The following is a 22,724-nucleotide window of genomic DNA, read 5'->3' as shown; positions in this document are numbered from 1 at the left end:
AATATACGCGTGCATACCCCACTGAACTAAGCAGGTGTTTGGGGGAAATGATGCACATAAGAAACAGACCAAGCATTTCTTACGAACAAAATATGTCCTAAAAACAAGACATGTTGTGAATCTCCTATTATTTTAAGTAAAGTTACTTGAGATAAAAGTTTTGCAAGTTTCAACTGTTAGTGTATGAATTTCAAGGATTATCCTCTGCATGCTAACGTGCTGCATCATTTCACAGACACACTATTTCACACAGTTTACATTTACTCCTCTGTGATCTAAACGAGCCATAACCTTTTGCCAAAAGTACACTCTCAGCCCTCAAAATGAAATGGCTAAGCTTGTGAGGAACCGCTTTTTAACCCCAAGTAGTTGATCTTGTCACTAAACTTTAGCTCGCATAATTACATACTTTAGATCAAACTCCTTTACACTGATACTGAGGGAAAACAATACTGATAATGGATTGAGAATATTTGATCTAATGCACCAAAGAGATACGGCAAATGGATTGCAAACATTGATGATGTGCGCCAGTATTGCAAGTTCTCAGAGCTGTAAGGAAAGCAATAACATTTCAAACAGTAAATACACTTTATTGTTGGATGCACAACTCACAACAGTGTTTTGCTCAGTTGACCCCATAATAAGCTGCCCCTGGAATGTGTATACATTCTCTTTCAATCCAGTGTAATAAAGGAGCATGAGCACGAGGCAAGATGGTCAAAATACAGAGAGAAACAACTAAAGATCCATTGTCACACATTTATGTTTCATGCGAAAATAGATGTCAAACGGGACTGCAACATTACTTAAGATCAATAGACAAACACAGGTGCTATATTCACACATACATAGGATGCTTAAAAACTACAAATGTTACTAAGTGCTCTTATATAAAATACATATTTTTTCATAACATAATTATGCAAAAAACAATATGTATTCATAGAAAAATTTAAGTCAATGTGTGCATGATTGCGCAAAACATGAACTGTGCCAGGATTTGCACTCAAGATGGTGTTCATTTTTTCCTCACATCGTCATACAATGAACACAATTGAAGGGAAAATAATGAACCTTTTCCACCTGTTTGACAACAACAAACACCTTCAGAGATATTCACTTCAGATCTACTGCCCAGCATTGAACAGCTTCTTTCTGCCCTCCATTCCAGACATGGCGTCTACGTTCTTACGCCAGTCAGTCACCTCTTCTTTCTGTGGAGTGATGGCATTTGAAATCAGTCATTTCATTGTGATTAAACACAAGCACCTGAGCTTATTCTTGTGAGGAATTATTAATGCGCTATGCACTTAATTTGTATTGTTTGCAGAATCTGTCCAGAACTTTAGGCAGAACTTGCATAAACGTAGATGAACCATTTAGAGAGGTCTTTCATTTGCCGCATTATTAGTGTTCTATACACCTGTGTGTGACTTCTAAGTGATGGAGGTTTAAGCGACGCCGCGCGATATGCAAACCTAAACCTTCTGCTCTTACCTTCTCGTCCTCCTTCTTCACAGTCTTGAGGTTGGCCTTGAAGTCCACCGACTCTTTGACCTTAGCACCCAGCAGGGCTCCCAGCATGGCATCTGCAGACACCCTCACCCTCTTCAGGTTTGGTCTCTTCATCTTGCCTTTGAGCTCAAAGATCTTTTGAGACAATTCCTGTATCTTTTTGCCAGAACAGAAAACAAACCCGCTGTCAACGTAAATTAAGAGTTTGAATTCGCAGCGGGTGCGGGGTGCGTGCGTCTCCCGTGAATTTGTGATTGTGGTGGAGATGTATGGTCTAATGTGAAACAAGATTGGAACTTAAATAGTCGTTGACAAACTATGCTTACCTCTCTGTCATTTATTGACGCTTTAGCCGCAAAATCGTAGCGCTCCTCATCAACCTTGTCAATTTTCTGGTGAAGCTCTTTGCACAGATTCTGTGGACAGAAACCTTTTGTGCATCAGACTTTTATTTCTGAAATATCTCAAAAATTGTAATCTGTATGAATACAGTCGCAACGATTGCAGATTAAGCGACTGGGTTACAAATAGTTTTCGATGGGAGCATTTACCAATGGTCCCTGTTGAACCTGTTGACATTTAGGTTTGTCATTCTTAGTGAGAAACGTTTTTTCTTGGCCAGACAAGCTGCTGCTGAGGCTTTAAAAGAACCCCAACTAATTGTGTCACTTGTGGCTGCACCCAGTTTAATCCTCTAGCAGGTAATTTGAGGCGAATGAGCCTTTTATAGTGAATTTGTCTTGACCTTCTTTAGAGCTACAGCCCAAAACTTTCTTGAATGGATGACACTTCTTCAGTGATGTAGGTGTACCTGTAGGTCCTGCATAGACAGGCCCGAAACTTGGAGGCTTGGCACTCTCTCAGCAAGGATCCTCTCTCGTTCTGATGCTTTGAATTGTTTGTCACTCTCCAGCATAGTCATGGCCTTCTTTAGCAGTTTGGTCTAAAGGGAAAAGAAAAAAAGAAACTTATAAATAAGCCTCGGTAAAGCAGACATTATACGGCGCGCAGTGTTGACAGAATGTCATTTACACTTATTAAGACATGCGTTACCTTCAAAAACAGTCTGCGAGATGCCGTGATTTTTGGCTTTGGTTTCTGGGGAAGAAAACAATTCGCATTTTGTTGAAATTTCTGGCGTTTTTAGCAAATTTCATTGCGATTGTGAGGCTCTTTTGACTTTTATGTCATTTTTAAATGAGCCAATAAAGTCAGTGTAGTCGAAACACAGCAAAGTGATTGAGCAGAATAAGTTAAATAGCATTAAAGTCAACAAACTCAGTCTCGTGTTTCTGCTGTCTCTGTTGTTTAAAGGTGGAAACCAGGCTGCTCTTGTACATCTTGATTTCATGTCAGGACGTTTGTTATTTGGGTCATGAAGTTAGTCACAAACTTGGTAAATACTCAATGTGTAAGAATGAAGTCTTTACACCCTGATTAGAATACATTCATTCGGGCATGAATCTATTAGGAACTAACTTCACTTACCGAAGATCTGTACAGTTTGAAGGGTTTGTCCATAATGCAAAAAGACATAAAAAGGCACATTTGTTACACTTTTACAGTTCTGTATACTGAATAAATGTGAGTTAAAGTTGGTGAGTACTTACGATTCAGACATGGTTGCAGTTCTCTTTGCTCCCTCTTTAAATCTATCAACGTAAAAAAGCTGGAAAGAAAAAAATGAGCAATTTCTGCTCATTCGCCCATATTTTCTTAATAATTTCTTTATATACTGTAAAGCTCATTTTATAGACATAGCCATGGGCGCAAACAATATATGACATTGTTTGAAGGTCAAGAAGAAAATTTCCTCTGAAATGAAACCTAAAAACAAACAAGCACTACAACCGTCTGACAAGTGTTCAAAATGGACCAAAGATGTGAAAACTGCAGATAAGATACAGTACATTGGTATAACTCGAACATAAACATCTGCACAAGATTAAAGGAAGACAGCCCATCATAAGCGTGGAAAAAGAAAAACGTGTCTCCTCCCTGACTCAAATGTGAAGAGGTTCTGTTAGAAAAAAAAGATTTTTTCTTAAACTCTCTAATGTCAAAAAAGCCTTCGTAGCTGTTCTCGAGGAGAAATTGAACCTTGTTTTCAAAGATACTGTTTCATGTAAAGTAGTAAGACTACAGTAATACGAATCCTTACTTTGGTCTATCGCGTCTTCTTGCTCTAGATTTTTCAAATTGAACTCCTTACCTTTTACAGTCGATGACAAATACTCTCAGGCGTCTTTTTCCTGACACAAGAAGGGATGAAAGAGGGTAGATATATAGTATCCAGCGCTCATGTGAGTGGCTCACCAAAATAGACCCTCTGTCCTCACCATTCTTGCGTCTCCCATATCCCACATGTATGAAGTGTGAAAGTTCTTACTGTGACTGTCTTCTTGTGATACTTTTTGTTAGTGTCCCCGTCTTCTTGCTTAGACTGTGAAGACTGAAGGGTTTCCATGCGTCATCGTGTATTTTTTCTTTTAATCATTCTGATCTCACAAACAGTCCAAAATGATTTTCAGTTGAAATATTTGAGAAAAACAATGTCAGAACTGTTCTGTAGAGTCTATAAACCAAGTGGGACTAAAACAGACTCCTACAAAAGTTTAAATCAAAGACAGCAATTGTATTGGTGCATTTTTGGAAACATCTTTATTGACCTGTACAATTTGAATGTCCAGCAAATACAAGGCAGTTTGCACAATAGATAACAATGTAGCAGTTGCTAATCCATCAGGGGAAAACTATTTTTCTCCACAGTGTTCGCTCTAAACAAAAGTCCACACGTTCCCCAGTTCATTGTGATGATTTTAAAGAGTGTTGCTGCCACCTCTCGGCTGCTGAGAAGAACTGTTACAATTACCAAAGCATCTTAAAGTCAGTAAATAGTTTTATACTAAAGAGAAATTACAATTTATTCTCCTTTCTCTGTTTCTATAAATAAGTTTAGAAAAGAAAAAAAACCTACTGAGTTTTTAAAATCGTTTGTCCTGCTTACAATTCACAATTCAGTGTATTGTACGTAAGAAATTAAGAAATTTAGAGGTTGTTCCTCTAGTTGCCAGAGGCATCAAACAGCTTCTTCCTGCCCTCCATGCCAGACATGGCCTCCACGTTCTTACGCCAGTCGGTAACCTCCTCTTTCTGTTAGAGACACAAGACGTAATGAACAAATGGCTTAAATACAGCAGAGGATTTAACCAAAAGTGGGGGGAACACCAAGTTTACCTTCTCTTCCTCCTTCTTCACGGTCTTAAGGTTAGCCTTGAAGTCGATAGATTCTTTATGTTTGGAGCCCAGCAGAACGCTGAGCATGGCTTCAGCTGAGATCTTCACTCTCTTTAGGTTCGGCTTCTTGAACTTACTCTGAAGCTCGATGATCTTCAGGTTCATGTCGTGAATCTGGGATCGCATGATAGAAAACAGTTCATATGTGTGGGCATGTCACCATCATTGCTGCTTTTCTTAACATGAACACAATGTAGAGGGAAGCTCCAAGGTGTCTTAAAAAAAACTGGGATTTAACCTCATGTGCAGTGTAGGTGGTTATAGAATAGGCCCCGGAAGTAGTAATTTGGGTAAAACTGCTGTTAAACCTTAACAGATCTTGCATTCTTGCTCAACAGATTATTTTTGCTCAGATCATCTAAAACGCCATTAATGGATGTAGAAAGGGCTTAGAATCTGACCTGCATTTCAGCCCTTTTTCTTTGTCTCTCCTATTAGATTTAGTTGTAGATAGTGGCTTAAAGTGTACTGCCCTCTTAGCAGCTATTTAGGGTTGAGTCCAGGTGTCTGGTGCCAGGTTTTTTTTTTGTGATGTAATACACAATTATGTACTGTGTTGAGTTTTGAAATGAGGCTTAGTTTCCTCACATGGTGCTAAAACAATGTGAGACGGCTATTATTGATATTTTACAATCAAATTTCAAATGGATATAGGCTGTGTGTTAGCAAAGTGACGGTGCGAATGCTGCTGTGAATACTAATTTCATGTGCAGCTCCCGCCATCGTTGTTTGGTTACCACGCCACAACCTTGCTGTTTTGGTTAACGCTCTCACGGATTTCAACTCATTGTTCTCAGACACTGTTTTGACAGACGTTTTGATTGGAAAAAAAATAAAAATCAGTGAACTTGACCATTTTGCAGCTTTAGAGTTGGATAGTTCCCCCAAGGAATCATTGATATTTTACTTTACTGGAGCTAACAGTGGACTTTTTTATTCATTATATCTTACTGCCCCCACGAGGCCAGACATGGTCATTGCAGGTTTATAGAAAAAAAAAAAAAAGAAACTTTACACATTATATGTTGTTAGACCCAGGATGCCACTTGGAGGCAGTATTTATCATTGTTATTATTTTGTTTTAATCATATCTCTACTTTATCTTTGTTATGACCTTATTTATGTGTAGACGATATGGATTAGACATTTCAACATAAGTCTTTTTCTTGCTTTTTATTGTTGAGCAGCTCACCTCTGTGCCGTTTTTGGTAACTTTCAGGCTAATATCGTACCGTTCTTCATCCACAACGTCAATCTTGTGGTGCAAGTCTTTGCACAGGTCCTGTTAAAAGTAAAGAGGGGGGTACTGCATTTCTGCATGGCTACAAATGACGAGATATTGTAATTGGTCAGAGAAGAATGACGTTTAATGCAAGTACCTGCAACTCTTGCAAAGACAGACCAGACATATTTAGAGGAGGAAGTCTCTCTGCCAGTGCATCTTCTCTCTCCTTTACCTTCTGCTTATTTTCCTCCTGCAGCATTTGAGAAGCGACTGTTAACAGTCTAATCTAAGGGGAGAAAAAGGAAAAAGAAAAATTTGCATTTCTTCTTATTTTGCTAGGCTTTCCGGAGTTAACAGTTGCAAAAAAGGAAAAGAAAAATCGAACCATGCATATAACACGCTGTTTAAACACGCTGCATACTGCAGTTCAAACACATATAGTGGCCATCTCTCATGTTACATATTGGACACTTGGCATTGTTGCCTCAGTTAGAAAACTTAGCTCGTTTGTACAGGTATCTAAAGTTATGGGCTCATAAATTCACTTAATGAATTTGATTAAAACATCTGATATTTCCAAAAATGAATGAGAATCTTACTTTCAGCCCCAGCTTTCGAGAGGAGGAAATCTTACATTTTTTCTGTAATTCACACAGAGAGAAAAACATTTGATATTTTTCACAATGCAACACGTCATATGGCACAGCATATCCATATCTCCGGTTTTGATAAAGCCTTAACAGACAAACGAACTGTAAAAAACTGTCCTTAAAGATGTAGCACAGAAGATACTTACTCTGTTGGGGCATCAAAACGAAGGAGACACACACACACACACACACACACAGACATTTTTAGTAAATGAAGGTTAACACTTGGTTTTTAACAGTAACATTTGCCATTTATTTAATGAACAGATAACTGTAAACCACATGTGATAGTACTTACGCATCAGCCATGATTGTGTTTTATTCCCACACTAGAACGTAAAAAACAAAAACCTATTATTGTCACGCACGTAGATGAAGTTTATTTCTCTGCAGCTTTAAAAAAAAAAACTAAAACCTGTTCCCTTGAACTGTATGCTGAAGATTGATGCTCTCTGTCACTCCTCTCGCCAAAGTATTTTACCCACTCCAAACATTCACCGGCTCATTAAAGCTGGGTACACTGAGCTATTTATTAGTCACTCCCCTAAAGATACCACGAGCACAGGCACGGAGCACAAGAGGTTGAATGTTTGTAGTTTGCGTTAGTTTTTTTTGATTACCTTTCATACTTTGCGTGCAATGAGAGAAACATGCAGACAGATTTGACTTGTCTTTTCATTAATGTAGAAAAAAAACGTAATAATGCATTTTACAAAAGTAGAACAATCAAAAGAGCACAAACTTGCACTAGATCAATCTTTGGAAGCTTTGGAATAGATTGGAGTGATTGTGTTTGTGTCGTATGAAACGTCGCTGAGAACTAAAGTGGTGTATGCGTCTAAAGCCACTGCTGAGAGTTTCTGCATAGGTGACAAAAAAGGTGAATGACCAGATAATCCACAGGCATGTGAGATGTCTGTGCTCAACTTGTTGTTAATGTTAAACAATAACAGTCTCTCAATGAAGCAACAATGCGAGGACAAGACACTAATCTGACGGAGAAATGGTAGTCGTAGCTGTTAGTAAACATTTCGACATGCTGCATCACTCATTCACAGACTCCAACAATTACCACAAAACATTTAGAAGTATCAGAAGTCTGTACCTAGCTGAAACCAAACGAGTCCTAGGGTTGCAAGACAGGAGTGAAGATAGAAGTGCGAGTGGGAGCCACCATCCACTTTCTGAAAGATGCTGGAAAAAAGATCAATCAAATTTATAGGGCCTCTGCTAAATGGGAATGGCTCACTAAAATAGAGCTGGGTCTGTTCTACTGCCACTGTCTGTCCACCAACCGTGACATTTACAGTGGCCTGTGGTTTCACAACAATATTCAAACAGCAAAGGAGGCAATAAAACTTCATTTATGGCTTCAGATATTTGGATATCTTAAGAGGTTTCTGCACCTGTTAGTGGAAGTGACAGTGCACATTTAGAGAGGCTACTAAACTCGTGCAAGGTCAGTGTCATGCATTTCCTTCTGACCTCGGCCAGCCTGTCAGAGTTTGGATAGAACAAACAGAACAGTCTAAGGGTAAGATGAATGATCTCAAAATGCTCACATACACACATCTGAAAGAGTCATTAACTTAAACCGAGGTTTTTCATTTTGTTTTGTTTCAATGTTGTACTTATTTTACCTTATTTTACCCTTACCCTTATTTTATTTTAAATATAGGTCTTAATCATGATAATTATTATCATCCATTTGATCACATTTCACCTCTTTATAGCCGAAAAGCTAAAAGCAGTATGAAATTCAGAACACACCCTGCACATAAATTTGCACCACAGTCCTCTGTAAGTGTGTTGACAGACAATTGAAGCCTGATAACGCTGTAAAGGGCCAGCTTTGAGGTAAGAAAAAACCCAAAGGTTAGTCAAGTTTTATTTAGGCCAGTGGAGGAACAAGGACAGGTGGGCACTGGGGCACGGTGGTTTGTAAAGTGAGCCAGCCAGAGTTCAATGCGTCAGCGTTGTAACAGGTCAAGTGTTCACACAAAAGGCTGGAACTCACGCCCCCACATAAGGACAGGTAGGCAGCAAACAATTAAACAAGAATAGCCGAGCGCACACTTGAGTTTGCTTCGAAGTGGTTCCACAGTGACTTAGTATTACTCTGAAGAAAAAGAACCAAAACTGTGAGATATCCAGACTTCTGGTCTTCACTTTCAGTATATGTGGCTCGGATAATCCTGAATCCTCTATTTCCCATAAAGCCACCTACACACTCTTTACCTTAAACCCTCCCTTCGTCAACCGGGTGTAGAAGGCAGGCTAATAAATGGACATGTATTGTGTCAGAGATTCGTGAAATATATGCATGTAAATCAAGCCATTGACTTTGAACACAAGCTTTCCTTATTTGTGTTTCCCTGACCTCATACATATACTGATTTGTCACGATCACATTCTTTTTTATGTGTTTGATAGATTGACAAATACTTCATTGATCCTGTGAGGGCAATGGTTGGGCCTCATCTTAATTTCCATACACAGCACCTGCAGACAGTGATTTTAAAGATAAACTCACCTACAGTTTGGAGAGCAATCTGTCTGCAGGACAATTATCATAAAGCCAATGGAAAGATCACCCTAGAAGGTATATTAATGTTTATTTTCTCAGAGCTGTTGAGCCTTTACAGTGACACAGATGACTCTAATGGACAGTTTTTCAAAATATGTGTTAAACAAGTCGAGCGTTACTGCGTTCTGCCTTTTTTTTTTATCATTTGGACTTGTATATAATTTGGTACTCTAGAAAAGTTATTCCAGCTCTTCTCATTTTGCCTGTTGCAAAACTGAAGACGATCATAATTTTGTTGTTTTAGCATCAAATCTGACACCTTTTTAGAAATTGTTTTTTTTTTTTGCATTCCACAATCCTGGTTCAGTCAGTTTAAACTCTATGAGGATTTTACAGCTTCTTTTAGTCAAAAATGAAGCTCCTCAGCTTTCTTTATTCTTTATTCGTTTGTGTGTTTGTGTGCGTTCCCGCTCTTATTGTCGGGGAGCAACTCAGATCCTGAAGGAAACATGAAAGAGGAGAGGCGCAGCATCGGTCTTCTGTTTTAATCCAAAGACTTTATTAAAGTGGTGCTCAAGATCAAAATAGGATATTTTGCTTTCTTCCTTCTGTGGTGAAAATATACACTGTTTAAAATGTAACATTTTACAAATGCCAATATCATGCAACCATGTCACAATCCAACTCATCTATGTGCAAAAAAAACCCCAACCGTTGTAGTCCTTTGAATCTGCATATTGGTTCATAATGCATTAAGTCTGCAGACACATAAGATATATACAGTGTGCTTTCTGATTGTGTTTAGTGACATCAACCTTTTACTCATGTGGTGCGTAAACCTACAATCATGCACAAAGTGTCCTGAAACATGAATCTACTGGCTGGCGTTAAACAGCTTCTTCCTGCCCTCCATACCAGACATGGCCTCCACGTTCTTACGCCAGTCAGTCACTTCTTCTTTCTGTTCATGGGAAGGAAATAACTTGTGTGAATGATATTGTGTTTTTTGCGTATATCGCATAACAACAGGAAATCAGTCTGACGCTAGAGCCGGGTCACGTTACCTTCTCATCCTCTTTCTTCACAGTCTTGAGGTTGGCCTTGAAGTCCACAGACTCTTTAACTTTTGTGCCCAACAGAGCTCCCAGCATGGCATCAGCTGAGATCTTCACCCTCTTCAGAGCGGGTCGCTTCTTACCCTTCAGCTCGATGATCTTAGCAGTCAGATTTTCAATCTGCAGGAAACAATTAGAAAATGAAGTACAATATGGGTATTTTTAAACCTTTCTAAACAAACACAAACACACCAACAAGACCAAATTTAAATCAAATCAGACGAGTACACGAACGACTGCACACCTCCTTGCTGTTTTTGGCCGCCTTGAGTTCAAGGTCGTAGCGTTCTTCATCGGCCACATCTATCTTTTGGTGAAGTTCTTTGCACAAAGTCTGCAGACAAAAACAGAAAAGTAACTACTTCGGGGAACAAAATGACGAGAACCCTGTAATCCTCTGACTTCTTTCAGAAGTGGGCATCAAATGTCTGTCGTTACACCCGTTAACACCGGATACTTGCTATCTATTGAAATAAATGTTTCTGAAGCTGAAGATGCTCCAAAAAAGTTTGAAAATCAAAAATCTAAATTGCGCTGTGCTTATCCACTAAAGCACAAACTACAGCATCTGCTGTAAATACATTAGAGGAATGTCAACTACGTCACTTAACTGACGAGCATCTTACGCAAGTGACCTGCACATACCTGGAGGTCCTGAACAGACAAACCAGAGAGCTGAAGTGGAGGAACTCTCTCTTTCAGAATCGTCTCTTTCTCCAACCTCTTTTCCTCATTCTCCTTCTCCAACATCACAGTTGCAATTTTTAGCAGCTTGGTCTACGATAACAAAAGAAAAAATTAAAAAAAAAACTTGGGCTTGTGGTTGGTGTCATGGTGTCACACGTCACGATTTACTAGGAATGATCAGTTGTGGGAAAGACAAAGAAGACCATACCTTAAGAGCCAGTCTGCGAGATGCAGATATCTTTGACTTTTTCTACAAATAAACAGGTGACAAAGAAATACGTTGAAGGGCAAAAATACCAGCGAAGGTTTACCTTTTTATAGATTTACTGCGAATCCCATATAACAACTTACCGGTCTGCGGTTGATGAAATGATGTAGAAAAGGGAATAGAAAATGTTCAGTGTTGACATAAGTGAAAAACTGCATTATATTTTGATTGATTGAAATACAGGTTCACATTATTTTGAAAACAAAAATTGAATAACTTACGCTTCAGACATGGTTGGCCTTTGTCTGTAAAATGATTATTATGATGCATTATTTGTCATTGTTATGATGTCAGGAGAAAGCGGTTTCAGAAACAGGTGGCGGCAGCAACATTAGCAGCGGTGCATACATAATCCAGTATTTTCCTTGGTTTTCTAAATATTCGGCTGATTTCTTGTCTGCTTCACAAACAAGTGTCTTTTCCCTCTTCTGCTTCCACTGTTCACCTCTTGTTGACACAGCCAAGTTCAAGTCATGCAGACCTTGGAATGACTACATACCATCACTGAGCCTTTAAATTAGCAACACGGCACGCTTGAGAGCTGCAGATAGTTGGAATGATATTCCTTTTTTAATCCCAATTGAACTCATCCGAATCAGATCCTGGAGTGTTTTTTTTCTTTTCACAAATAATGTAAACACGTCATGAAGCATATTATTTATCTCAATATAAAATACTAACTTTTGTTATAGTAAGTGAAAATATTTCATTTCTAAAGTCATGTCACTATCTGAGTTACATTAGTCAATTTAGGGATAGATGAAATAATATTTGCCTTACATACTAATACTACTACTATGTGTATTTTAAGGAAGTCTGGCTTTTCTGAAATATCTCATTCTATAAATAGTAAATAAGCTTTTGTTTCACAACTGACTCTATGTATCATAATATAGTGACGCACCTGCTTCTAATTGGATTATTTAGCATGAATGCAGCTGGTGAAAACTGCCAATTAATCATCATTTAGCCACTTTGTCAATACTCACACGGACTAATCAACGTACCTTTTTAGTCCCTGCAGAAAAAAAACCAGTTGATGCGATCAGTCTCTGTCTTTAAATGACAAGAAGAAAACTCAAGTCTTAAAATTTAACAGGTCCTTTGCCTTCTGTGAGTGGCCGGCTAAAATAGCATCTCCTGTCCTGACAGCCAGTACATTTCATATTGCTACACTTCTACCCTCCAATGCCCGGTTTACTACAGCAGTGTAGCAGACTGTAGGAGCTCAGCAAGCAGTCATTATGGACGGTTTTGTCCGGTGCACCAGGATTGTGAATGCTGTTGGAACATGGTTAGAATTTGGTATTCAATCTGTTAAAAAGCAAACAAAAGAAACGAATGAAAAAACAAAGGTACGTGGTCATGATTCTTTATTCAGCATCACGTGTATTGCAGATAGAAAGACAGCGCCATCGTCTGTGTAATACAAATACTGCACTTCAAAAATCACAAAGCCAATAAGTCTTTTCTTTAGCACTTCACCATGCAAAAAAAACTCAAAAAACAGTATTATTGCAGTGGTACCATATTCTTGTATTTTGTACATGAAAAAATGTACTTTCGGTCAGGATGAAACAATTCAAAAAATAGTTTCCTTTGATCATGAAATGTAAACTTTTTTTTTTATTTTGACAACAGTTCTGATGATGAACAGGGCGACATGGTTCGGGAGAAAGAAACTGAGCTTGGACATTGCTGCAGTCTTAAAGTCAACATTATGGAGATGATATGTTACTAACAAACAGGTTAAATATGAGCGTCCTCTTATTGTGCCGCATTGAACAGCTTCTTCCTGCCCTCCATGCCAGACATGGCCTCCACATTCTTACGCCAGTCTGTCACTTCTTCCCTCTGTAAAGACAAAATATATATATGTGTATATATGCATATGCATGTACACAGAAAACTTTAAACTAACTTGCAGATTTGACTCTTTTACCTTTTCTTCATCTTTCTTCACTGTCTTCAGTTTGGCTTTGAAATCAGCCTTCATGAGTTTGGAAGTGTCGGAGACTGACAGCATGTCATCTGTTGTTTTCTTCACCCTCTTCAGGCTGGGCCTCTTTACACCCTTCAGCTCAGTGATCTTCAATTTTAGCGTCTGGATCTGTGCAAAAAAAAATAAAAAATCACATGAGATTAAACTATGTAAGCCACAACAACAACACCAATAAGGTTTATGCATTATTCCCGTATTCATGCTTTTTGTTTTTTTTATACCTCAATGTCATTTTTGGCTACTTTGATCTCCATATCATAACGTGCCTCGTCCACAACGTCGACCTTGCGGTGTAATTCTTTGCAAAGTTCCTGTAAAGAACAACAGAAAGCAGTCAAAATGGTGTTAAACGGTAAGTTAGCATTATTTGCAGCGGCAGTACCTGGAGCTCCTGGACTGACAGACCTGACATCTTCAGGGGAGGAGAGCACTCATTCACAACTCTTTCTTTCTCAAGTTTTTTGGCCTCACTTTCAGTCACCAGCATAGACGCTGCCTTCTTCAGCAGCTTGGACTGAAAGACAGTAAGCCTTACTACACCCCTGGTATATATCATGGTTTATATGGCGTTATACATAGTTAGTCTACGAGACCTACTTTTAATAGCAGCCGGCGTGTAGCTGAATATTTTGACTTTTTCTGTGACAAAGAACACAACACATTCATAGATTAAAGGAAGGAAGAGTTAACATAAGGTTTAAATGTCACATGAAATGTATTAAATTTTACGTTTAACGTTTAACATTTTGACTCACCGGTCTTCATCATCATGTAACATGAAAAGCAGGGCAAAGAAGAAACCTATTACATATGTTTTACTCTATGAGAATGCATGAAAAAGTGGGAAACCACCAAATGGGCTGAAGTGACGTTGGATTTTTAGGTTTGATGGCTTCTCCCTTTTTTTGTCATTATATTTTGATTTTCATTTAAAGTAGTGTAATGAATTGTGACGACTCGACAAGGCCAATACTCACCCCTCAGACATGGCAGCAGCTTAAAGCACCTTAGGAGAAGAAAAAGAAGTGGATTTGACTCCCAGTTCACGCTCTATTCAAGCATCAGACAGACATACACTAGTTATAATTCGTGCGTATTGTTACTCAAGAAAAAAATCTCCATAGCTTTGATGTTGATTTTTTCCCCCATTTTTTAAATATAATGAGATCATTCTTTGCCACATCTGATTCTGAGCTGAATGTCTATTTCTGTTGTGGTTTGAACTGAAGGCTTAAATAAGACAAGCAAGTTGAATGCATCATCCGGCCTTTGGAAAGTTACACCTGACACCTTCTGGCTTTTTTCTCACATTTTATACATTTTTACAGTTGATCTATTTCTTGAGAAAATAATCTGCACACTAACTGGTAAAAACAGCTACTTGTATCAGTGCAGCTATATTTAAGCTAATATGAATAGTGAATTCAGCTAGCTAATTCCTTTTTAGCTAATAATTGTTCTAGGGGGCTTTCACTTCTCGTCTGGGACTGGATATTTGCTCTGCTGTTAAAAAGGGCTGACGACGAGCCTGTTGCTCAGCTATATTTGATGACATTGCAGTCATTCTTCTCTCTGTGCCAAAAGCTACGGTGGCCTTGATGATGCCAGAGAAAGCACAAATGTTTGGCAACCAACAGAGGAATAACACCAAACCATTTAAGATTGAGTGTAATGTCCATCCTCGATTCTCATCTGAGATCTTGTTGTGTTCATGTTGCAGCTTGTTATCTCTGTTCTAATGTTGCTAATTCGTTAAATAATTTGCCACTCGCATGTAAATATTCAGGTTAAAAGGAGCTGGAATTAAGTAACATAGCCACAATATCTGTGTCATCATATCTCCTTATTTGTCTCTTTCTGCCATCATTTGTGTATCATTAGTTGTGTGACATTTGTGTAACATTTTATTACATCACGTCGCTAATTCATTTCATCATGTTGTTATACATTAGACAGGTGAAGGTATGAGTATAAGATAAAAACAAATCAGTGTTTCTGATATAATTACTCAATTCATGTTAAGCCTGCCTGACGTAGTGCAAAGACAAGATAACAAGCAAAGCAGCAGAGGTTTCAGGAACCCAGCAGATCTTACACCCCCACCTGACAAATAATTCTACATAAAAAACATCATCGCCATATCACATCAGTCACCGATACTTTGATAGGCAGTATAATCTTCAGATTACATTTCCTCAGAGGATCTAAACATCATCAAGACGCTTGGGGTGTCCTGGAAGTCTAAGTCGGACTGCCATGTTCAGAAAGTTGCATAAAGACCTTGACAATAGTAACGACTTGGCTGAGACTCCCAAATATAAATTCCAGCGAAATATCTGTGTCATGGGCATGCAGATATGTACGCAGTCTTCATTACTAAATTAAAGCCAGACTCGACTTGACCCACACAAATACTGTAGATACGGCTACATAAATGCCTGGGCTGTTGTCACAGAAGTAGAGAAGGTGCTCCTTTTGATCTCTTAATCTTGCAAGGTCAGGTCGAACCTTTCCATTCAACGTCCATTAAAAAGTATGATTGACTTTTTTACTAGTTTGACTAGTTTTTTTCCTGCAAAATATCAGGTTGATTGTTGTGTTAAACTTACCTCGAATGTGAGAGGAAATCAGACGGGGCAGTAGTTCAGCAGTTGATCAGGTAAAGGAAAAGCACTTTATGGTTATTAGTGAAAGATCTGTGTATTCAAAGCATCGTGCGATTGGCTCGTTAAAATAGACCCCTGTCCACCTGACAGTGGCTGCATCATGATGCACAATGCCTTTTTGATTTGTCCTCAACCCGTGACCCATTTATTTCATGTGATTGTATTGCACAAGGGCACACCTTACACGTCCCTGTTCTAAGTGACAGCTGAGCCACCCTCTTTGCAGATGTCATGAACTCGAAACACGTGTGCTTTTTAGATTTATGCCATGGCGTGTTCTGCCAGAGGAAAACATCAAAGGCCAGTTGGTTGATGTTTTTTTTTTTGTTTTTTCATTCTTAGTTTGTTTTTAATTCTGTAAGCAGAATTGAAATACATATATATATATATATGTACATCAAATTTATATGAAATCCATCGAAAAGTTCAGTCTGGATTGAAGCAGTTGACAAACAAATTGAAGCTGCCTTTCTTTGAGCATGACTAAATATATGATGTCATTGTACTGCTTTGATGCCACCGACCTCAGGTAAAACTATTCAAAACATAATCAAATGGTATTTTCAGTTGTAAATGCTATACATACTATTAATGTTTTGTTAGACCATTATAACAAAATGGAATCGAGTTTTAACCAGACAGAGCTAGATGAGCGTCTGGTTACCAAGTGATACAGCTTTATCTATAAAGCACCTGCACGTAGTGTAGAAATAGTTAAGAAATGCATAACACCGTGGTGTAATATATCACTACGTTCACAAATTAGGGTGTCATTTTTTTCCTTTAATGCAAAAGATTGAGATTGAATTAAGTATCAAAATCTTGAACATATCGCCTCACATCGCTACTTATGATAGCTGTGCTTAAATAAAGTGTCTTTTTTTACATTTGGATCAAAATACTACACTGACTTCTGAATCCTAATTTGCCATGACACCACTTTCACAGAAAGGAGAGATCAAATTTAACCCCTACAGTCTATTCTTGTCAGATTTCAGTGGCTCTGTCTGTCTGTCTTTCTTAGTGTTGTGTAAACTGATACATTTGAGCTCAGGGTGCTGCAGGAGACACAGTAACCGAGACAATGCGACTGGTATTAACACATTGCCATGGCTGCATTTCTATGCTATAGAAAGTAATCCCTTGTAACAAAGCTGTGAATTGTTGGAGTTTTAGGGGATAAAATCCTGGAAACTCTGTTGGCCCTCTATTTTGGTCTTCTGAACTCAGAAGATTACAAATAACACAACCCAGTTTTGTTAGTTCTATATTCAGGTAATTGAGTCAGGGGTAATTTAGATGTTAAAGCCCCTCCCCCGAACACACACACACCACTGACACCTTTGTTCCCCCTTCTGAACAACTTAACAACTTAACTTTCTTAACTTTTCAACTGGATGGATTTTTTTTGGTGAATCTGTCTTAAGCCACCAAACTGCAATTTATATGTAAGAAGGACATATCCTTATCATACATTTGCACTGCCACCTAGTGTCTGTTTGATGTTTTAAAAAGTTGGTTTGCTGGCTGCATTATTCTACACAACACATGCACGCTGCAGTAATGAAAAACTTCTCTTCTGTTAATCAAATACCGCAGATGGCCACTTTCCACTCTGTGTGTGAGAGTGAAAGCTACAGACCACATTTGCGAAGCACCTCCTTCCTGTGTATTCAGATGTTAGCACACACACACACGCATCCATGCACTGTAGGCACACCACGCTTTCTTTGTGCTCAAACTATTGAAACGACAGATTGAGTTGATTATTTCAGTTTTCCCTCGTTCGCTCTAAATCTTTAACACATTTTCACGAGGGATGTAAAACTACACTATCCATCCAATAATGATCAGTTTTTCATTTTTGTGCTTTTGTTTGACTGCTGGACTCGCAGCGCCATCCTCCCTTGATATTCTTGACAAGTATCTGGACTGCAGCCTAGAGGTAAAGATCTGGTTATTGCAGATGATTCTAGTTGTAGTCTCACTACATTTGTCAGAACTTCATGATGTCACTGTGTGTGTCTTTCCATTTTATCCTGTCTTTCCAGGGTCTTAATGACTGCAAAATCAGTAAGTACCTCATCTGTCAAATCAGTTTAATAAAGTTCAAATACTTCCTATTTGTATGGTTTGTCTGTCCACATCCCTAAGCAGTGTTGAAAGGAGAATTTTATTTTTACCTGATTAAAAGTACTCCTTTTGCCCATCATACAGTGTGTTGCATTCATTTAATCTTATTGGATGTCTCTTTAATGTTGCAGTTGGCATTGTCTAATTTTACTGGCTGCACATCATTTGTGGTAGCTTTTGTATGTTCCCCAGGGCTGAGTAAAGTCTCATCCAATAATAACACATTGTATTTTTTTATTTTTCTATGTCTAATCTGATCGGTAGCTTAGAATTTCCCTTATTAACGTAGGACTAAAGCATTGTAGTAAAGAATCCTCAAATGCAAATAATCAGGTGATGTGGAAATATCTCAAAATAAACCAAGTTACCAACTTGAGTAAATGTACACTACTCTTTACCACTGCAGATAAGTATACATCAGTCAAATGTCTATTATGCATAAAAATATTAAACTCTACATGTCAGGAAACTGCTCGGACAAAGACAAGGTTGCACGTATACATGCTCCAACTGGCCCGGAGTGGAATCTTGAGCATGTAGAAGTCGGTATGAGCAAAAAAGAACCTGTTATGTATGTGGCGTGGAAAATAAAGGCTGATGGTAAGTAATCCTAAAATCTGTAATACTGTTACCACAAAAAACACCATGCAGTGCTTAAGCAAGTTCAAGTATTGTTCATTTTAACTTGCGTTGGCAGTGTCTGGCTTGTGTGTTTTTGGACAATTGAAAAAGGTACAAGATGAAGCAGTTTTATCAAATATACACTCTTTTCTGTTCACAGCATCTATTTCTGCCCTTTGTGGATCACAGATAAATATTGTGGATGAAAATACAAATACAAGCATGTGTGTGCAGTTTTCTTACAATGTTACACAAGTACTAAAACCAGGATATACAATGGTAAGACAGAAGTTATTTGTTTACTTAGTTCCATTAATTTAATCTTTATTTTTTACCTACCGTTAACTACACCCTCTCTCATGTACCTGACAAGGAGGTGATACTGTTTTTTTTACTCTCCACTAAATGGAAATTCTCTCAACTCTTTCCTTTTATTAAATATGCATTTTTCATACTATTGCTGCTATGCTGATGTACCATATCATACTAATATGGTGAGCAGCTTTGTGGATGAGGTAGACGCTCTGTTATTGCAGAACATGGTTGTCCTCTGCTATTTGAGTTCCAGTGACCAGCGCTCCAATCCACAAAGCAGGCAAAGAACTTGACCTCGTTCTCATCTGAAGCTGTACCACAGATGGCCGAATCGTCATGCCTGCTCTCTGACAATTACTTAATTTACTTCACTGTTGTTCTCCTGGAATAGCCCTCTGCTCTGTAACCGGCGCTAGTGTTTAACTGCCAGCCTTGGTAACGTGTATCCCACTTTTTCACTGCGGTTGCCTCGACGCTTGTTCACTTGCCTTATGATGGCCCACCAATAACATCTGAATGCTGTGTACCAATTTTAGAGCTGCTGAGAGCACCCCCCTGGTTTAAAATGGCTGATGATGAGATCATCACCACCACTTTTATTTTTCCATCTGCAGTCCTACTATACCTTCTTTGGCCACACAACTCTCAGCTTTAAAACTGCTTTGTTTCTATAAAAAAGCTAATTTTGTGATGGACTCAGAGACTCCCTAAGAGCAGAATATTGACAAGCCAAATATGTAGCAATCTTACTGCACATCTCTCTGACTCTCTGTCAGCATTGCATCATTTCCTCCATTCCCTCACACTGAACTCAGCATTGAAACGCCTTACGTGGAGCTCAGATGGAATCGATTCTTAATTTCTTCTAGGCCATATCCATATCTGTCCTGGGAATATTTTCTAACTGCCTTAAAAGAGGTAACACTTTTTGCCCAAAAAGCATTCTCTCAACCTTTGTCAAGTAGAGAACCATCAGGCTTCCTTCCGATCTGAAACTGCTGAAAGGGTTGTTTTCCAACGGGTCTCAGTTTTCCTTGATTCTGGAACGACCTGCTTGATGTCTATGTCTATGTCTGCTTTTTAAAAGTGGCCACTCCCACTATTCTGAAGTCCGGGACAGTTCAGTCCTGGATTCTTATCTTGCTATGACTATCAACGTCTTTTGACACAATAAATTACCGCAATCTACTCTTCGCGTTCTCTGACATGAGCCTGTCATTACAAGTTTAATTGTCCAAATCCCGTCGTCTCTTAACAGGGGTGCACTGTAAACCACACCCTTGGAGTCAGTTATCTGCTCACATAGCCTCTTGTATCACTGCGACACAGATGATACCTAATTGTGCCGTCAGTCACCACCTGTATGGTGTTGACACGAGTCCCTGCTCGTCTCCAGGAGACATTATCACTCAAAACTCGCCTCTTTGTTTCCCTCTTCGACCGAGGCTACAAAAAAACCTGGGTGTCACGATCGATGACCAGTTCTCTCTTTCTCTCTGTCAGATCACTTTTCACTTTACAACATAAGAAAAAAGAAATAAGTTCAATAAGCCAAAAAGGGCACATGTCACTCCTTCGTTATCAATTCAAGTATTGGAGGTTTATTCAAGTAACTAATGCTTGCTTACAGACTGACTTCATAGTCTGCCACCAGGTATTTAAACTTAGTCATACAGGCTCAGGACCATCAGCTGGTGCTGCCATCCCTGTGAACAAGGCAGCACCAGTCCATCCTGGTCTTATTTGGGGTTCGACAATAGTTAACTAACTAATGATGGGGGCATCCCAGAATCTCTTAAGGCTCATCTGTTTTAGAACACACCTTTCTCAACTTCTCTAACTTCTTAACATGCCTAACTCACACTTATTTGTTGTTTTGGTAAGTTTTAGAGTTTAATGCTTTCACCAGGATTCCTTCCTGCCTTGAAGCTTGACTATTGTTTCTTAGTTGTACCGTAAATCACTCAGGATAAAAGTCTATGAAAATGTAAGTTTTCACTTTGCTGTTGCAATACTGATGGTACAAACTGTATACATATATATTTTAATTTCTTTGTCTACTAGTGGAATTTTTCCTTGGCTGTTGGGGCTGAGCCAAGGCATAGCTATACGGTGACCGTTTTTAATTTTCCAGAACCTGTCAGTGGGCATTACAGAATCAAAAAGCAAATTGCCATCCCCGGTGAGTCGCTCTCAGATTATTATAATGATTATATGATAAGTTTGTAAGACAATTTCTGCTCCGGAACCAGAATGGTTTTAACAGTTATTTGTCGTTTTCATCAGATATTTATTTTGTCAGTGAAACGTGAAAAAAGGAAAAAAGAAAAATGTTGTTCAGAGTTGTTAATCAACTACAGAAAAATAATGAATTGTTTGTTTTAAAATGTATTCACCTGAAAGTACTTGCACTGTGGAATGTTCTCAGTTTAGTTTCTTATATTTACTGTTATTGCCAGGATGTGATGACAGGAGAATTCAAAGAGTCCAACTTTGTCAGGAAAACGGTAAGTTTTCCTTTTTTTTTAAAACTGAGTCCTTTGAGATCTATGACCAAGACTTTATGCTGTTTGTTTGTGGGTTTTTCTTGTTCTTTCAGGTAGCCTGTGGAATCCCAACATCACTGTGTTTATTGATGAGAAACCAACATTTTCCATTTTTGTGGTATTTGAGTCATCCCAGTATTCAGAGAGATACCAAGTTTCTATCCAAAACTGTGGGCTCAATTACTCAAAGAGTGTCTTAAAGGTATTTACACTGACTATGTCACCATTTAATGCAAATTGCTCAACTGCACAGCTTTAGCCATAATTGATTTTGCCTCTCAATTACACTAAAAGGAAAACAGGACATCGCTGAATGTGACTTTTGCGTTTGATCCTTGCTGGCGCTCAGAATGTGAAATGTTGGTTATGGTGAGATAGATTTTGATTTGAAGTTGCAACACTTGATCAATTAATATTCCTTGTGGATACAAAATGTCGAAACTTAACTTACTCTGTCTGTTTTAAAGATCAAGCCATTCTTTAGACGCTGCAAAAATGACTGTGAGATCGCCGTAAAAAACGTGGTTTACTGCCAAAGTGAGTATGATTTTTGACAGGATGTCGTGAATCGCGTTGAGCAAATGCTCGTCAATGATGTCGGAGGGAGGTCTTTTAGTTTTACTTCTAAATTTGATATGTGAAATGTTTTAATACACTTGTACATTCACTTAGCTTATTGTGGACTTTTGTTTGTTTTTTAGATAATCCAACACAGCCTTTTATTACACTCACCTGTGTGGGGCTGGTGCTTGTTGTTGGTGGGCTTGGTTTTTTGCTGTGGAGAGCGTCTCATAAAGGTTTGCTTTCTTATGAACCTATTGCATTCATTAGAATATGTTGCTTGAATAGCTGAGTAATTAAAGGGATTTCATTCATCTCTCAGATCCTTTGAACAGATCTTCCTCTGCTGCTAAAGACCAGCCGGAAGTTTTTCAAGTTCAAGGGAGGAAGCGAGTCCTCATCATCTACTCCCTTGACCACCATTTATACAAAAACATTGTTCTCAAGCTTTGCGCCTTCCTGGCGACCAAATGTGGTACCGAAGTGGTCCTGGACCTGCTAGATTCGACCAGACTGGGAGTGTTGGGAAGCATCCAGTGGTTAGATTGGCACAAAAAACAAATAGAGAGCTCTTCAGATAAGATATTAATTCT

At 38.6% G+C, this 22,724-nt stretch overlaps 5 protein-coding genes across 5 annotated transcripts; 1 reads left to right on the top strand and 4 right to left on the bottom strand.

The window, feature by feature from the left end:
* Window positions 1-594: 594 nt before the first annotated feature.
* LOC142384186 (troponin I, slow skeletal muscle-like) lies at window positions 595-2,646 on the bottom strand. Its single transcript, XM_075470220.1, has 5 exons — window positions 2,572-2,646; window positions 2,330-2,461; window positions 1,845-1,934; window positions 1,501-1,674; window positions 595-1,217 (listed from the first exon to the last, which is right to left on the bottom strand). The coding sequence occupies exons 2-5, from the start codon at window positions 2,438-2,440 to the stop codon at window positions 1,131-1,133; spliced, it is 462 nt and encodes a 153-aa protein (XP_075326335.1). The 5' UTR covers window positions 2,441-2,461; window positions 2,572-2,646; the 3' UTR covers window positions 595-1,130.
* Window positions 2,647-4,217: 1,571 nt separating this feature from the next.
* On the bottom strand, window positions 4,218-6,675 carry LOC142384187 (troponin I, slow skeletal muscle-like). Its single transcript, XM_075470221.1, has 5 exons — window positions 6,640-6,675; window positions 6,195-6,326; window positions 6,008-6,097; window positions 4,756-4,929; window positions 4,218-4,671 (listed from the first exon to the last, which is right to left on the bottom strand). Exons 2-5 carry the CDS (start codon window positions 6,297-6,299, stop codon window positions 4,582-4,584), a joined length of 459 nt encoding a protein of 152 aa, XP_075326336.1. The 5' UTR covers window positions 6,300-6,326; window positions 6,640-6,675; the 3' UTR covers window positions 4,218-4,581.
* A 3,212-nt stretch (window positions 6,676-9,887) lies between these two features.
* LOC142384188 (troponin I, slow skeletal muscle-like) lies at window positions 9,888-11,264 on the bottom strand. The gene is made up of 5 exons (XM_075470222.1): window positions 11,228-11,264; window positions 10,978-11,109; window positions 10,577-10,666; window positions 10,282-10,452; window positions 9,888-10,178 (listed from the first exon to the last, which is right to left on the bottom strand). The coding sequence occupies exons 2-5, from the start codon at window positions 11,080-11,082 to the stop codon at window positions 10,092-10,094; spliced, it is 453 nt and encodes a 150-aa protein (XP_075326337.1). The 5' UTR covers window positions 11,083-11,109; window positions 11,228-11,264; the 3' UTR covers window positions 9,888-10,091.
* A 1,379-nt stretch (window positions 11,265-12,643) lies between these two features.
* LOC142384185 (troponin I, slow skeletal muscle-like) lies at window positions 12,644-13,970 on the bottom strand. The gene is made up of 5 exons (XM_075470219.1): window positions 13,887-13,970; window positions 13,672-13,803; window positions 13,511-13,600; window positions 13,230-13,397; window positions 12,644-13,141 (listed from the first exon to the last, which is right to left on the bottom strand). Exons 1-5 carry the CDS (start codon window positions 13,953-13,955, stop codon window positions 13,055-13,057), a joined length of 546 nt encoding a protein of 181 aa, XP_075326334.1. The 5' UTR covers window positions 13,956-13,970; the 3' UTR covers window positions 12,644-13,054.
* Window positions 13,971-17,648: 3,678 nt separating this feature from the next.
* On the top strand, window positions 17,649-21,407 carry LOC142384184 (interleukin-17 receptor A). The gene is made up of 5 exons (XM_075470217.1): window positions 17,649-17,900; window positions 18,007-18,028; window positions 18,554-18,688; window positions 18,870-18,988; window positions 21,089-21,407. The coding sequence occupies exons 1-5, from the start codon at window positions 17,802-17,804 to the stop codon at window positions 21,251-21,253; spliced, it is 540 nt and encodes a 179-aa protein (XP_075326332.1). The 5' UTR covers window positions 17,649-17,801; the 3' UTR covers window positions 21,254-21,407.
* The last annotated feature ends 1,317 nt before the right edge of the window (window positions 21,408-22,724 follow it).

This window comes from Odontesthes bonariensis, chromosome 7 (genome assembly GCF_027942865.1).
Source record: "Odontesthes bonariensis isolate fOdoBon6 chromosome 7, fOdoBon6.hap1, whole genome shotgun sequence".
Lineage (NCBI taxonomy): Eukaryota > Metazoa > Chordata > Actinopteri > Atheriniformes > Atherinopsidae > Odontesthes > Odontesthes bonariensis.
Note: the sequence above shows the minus strand (reverse complement) of the source record. Positions and strands in the feature narration are given on the sequence as shown.